General features: G+C 51.2%; 1 protein-coding gene across 3 annotated transcripts in view; it reads right to left on the bottom strand.

Moving 5' to 3' along the window:
- The window catches only part of LOC116848112 (semaphorin-1A), a 348,311-nt gene extending 346,109 nt beyond the window's left edge, over positions 1 to 2,202 (bottom strand). For all 3 annotated transcript variants that reach the window (XM_032823874.1, XM_032823876.1, XM_032823877.1), the window contains exon 1: positions 1,110 to 2,202. In XM_032823874.1, coding sequence (XP_032679765.1) covers positions 1,110 to 1,242 — 133 coding nt within the window. In that variant the 5' untranslated portion in view covers positions 1,243 to 2,202. The remainder of the gene's footprint in view (positions 1 to 1,109) is intronic.
- Between the last annotated feature and the right edge of the window lie 14 nt (positions 2,203 to 2,216).

Raw genomic sequence — 2,216 nt, 5'->3', positions numbered from 1 at the left:
ACAATGGCTGCGTTCAGCAGAGAAAGTTGCTTTGCAACTGTTGTAAAATTCGTGAATCTGATTGGAGTATGCTCTTAATTTTGATTGAATCCAAGAGTATGTACCAATCAGATTCACGAATTTTACAACAGTTGCAAAGCAGCTTTCTCTGCTGAACGCAGCCAATGTCTGGACACATATCTAACTCGGGACATTCTGTTGTGTTGGTGTTTAAGTAGATTTCAATATTTAAATGCCTTCAACATAGAATACATACATACATATATCGAATACATAGCACGAGTCAATGAAAATTAGCAAGACCTTGAATATCTTTGAAGCGAAAAACAAAAGTGATCTTAAAGCCTGATCTACAATGTACTCCTTGCTTCCTGTTTCTTTCTCTTAATCTCCTTCAATCTTAAAGCTTGATCTACAAATGTGTTATTTGCTTGCTTGACTCAAACCTTAAGCCTTAAACTAAAAAAAAGAACATAACAAGAAGCAAGAAAAATAATGTAGATTAAGTTTCTTTGAAACTAGAAAAAGATAAAGAATAAAAAACAGAAAGGAAAGAGCACATGGAAGATCTTCAAAGCTACTTCTCCTAGAAAAAGAGCGTAACCACCTTAAGGAGCTCTTTTTCTGAGCAGAATCGCTTCGAAAATCTCAAAGTGGCGATAATTATTCACTCGTTCTGCACATGCATTCTACGTTGAAAGTTCAAATATTCATATTTAAACACCAAGGCGATAAAAATGTCCAGAATCGGATATATGTTCGGGCATTGACACTTTTGCCTGAATTTCCTGACGACTCCTCGGCACATTCATTTTCGCCGTTAATAATCCGATTAAGACTTGGCACGGTGTTGAGAACAGTTTATCGCGCGAGTGTCATCGGAGGGTGCATCGTCACCCTCGTCTAAAACTCATCATGGAGCAAGCTCAATAACGAGAAGAGGCTCGTTATGCACGAGCCAACAAAGATCCAAAGATTGCTTATATCACACTTATTCATATCACTGGGGAATCCAAGATAAAGAAACAAGATCGAAAAACTCACACAAGCATCACACACCACTGTCACACACACGCACTGTATCACAAAGAATCAAAAGTATCACTCACCTAGCTGGACGTACATCTTCGGCCTGACGTTCTCCTGCCATGCCGCCAAGGCGAAGGTGACGATCGCGACGACGCACCAGCAGGACAGCAACGGGTGCATCCCGGAGGCAACGCGGTGGCTCGCACGCCTCATCTTCTCCTCGCAGCGGTGTCACAGCGACGCTCGGTACGTGCCAGGATTCGCAGTCTTGCGGAGCCGCGAGGGAACGACGACTACTACGACGACAACGGCGACGAGGAGGAGGAGCCGGGACGACTCCTCGACGGCACACGCGAAGAACGCGGACACGAGTGGTAAGCCGCGTAGAAAATACAACACACCGTGTATCACCGCGTCACACTGGACTCCGCGCGCACGATGGAGCACCTTCGTCGACAATAACGACGATGACAACAATAACAACGACAACGCCCACGCAACACCGTGGCGCGCGCGTAATAACCTATTCTACCCTCCCGAAGCCACGGAACGAACGGAAAACGTACGCGCTGATCTCTCTTCTCCTCAATTCACTCACTGCGCCGGAAGCTGCGCGACTGCCGCAGTCACGTGCAGCGCGACCTCGTCGTCTTGGCCCGTCGTGCTGGCGCTCCTAACTGGATCCGTCGTCGTCCACCGGCGGCCGGCCGCACGCATATTCTCCCGAGGACGATCGGCCTCGCGGCGGCCAGGCGACGGCACATTCACGGTCCGAGGAACGAGCGGCGCGCGTTAGGCACGCGCGCGCCGACACACGGCGACGACGGGGTTTGCAAAAGGTGGAGAGGAGGCTGGACGCCACTCGCGCTCACGCGTCTCAGCGTCCACGCGCGAGTGAGCGGGCGGCGATTCACGACGATGGCGAGATGACGATGCGCGCGTTTCCTCTCACCACGTTACCACGGATCAGCTGTGCAAACAGTCGCGCACGCGTGTCGACGAGCCGCACCGCCGACGGTCGCCGTCACACTGACGTCGCGACAGGTGACACGTGCCCCCCACCACGGCGGCGGCGGCTGCGCTTCGCCCCACCACGGCGGCGCTGCGAGAGCGCAGGAGCGTGCGCCGTCCACCGTATTAACGCGGACCTCACTCTCTCTCTCTCTCTCTCTCTCTCTCTCTCTCTC

Source organism: Odontomachus brunneus, unplaced genomic scaffold (genome assembly GCF_010583005.1).
Source record: "Odontomachus brunneus isolate Ranch 3 - 2012 unplaced genomic scaffold, Obru_v1 Obru_scaffold_090, whole genome shotgun sequence".
NCBI classification, from domain to species: domain Eukaryota; kingdom Metazoa; phylum Arthropoda; class Insecta; order Hymenoptera; family Formicidae; genus Odontomachus; species Odontomachus brunneus.
Note: the sequence above shows the minus strand (reverse complement) of the source record. Positions and strands in the feature narration are given on the sequence as shown.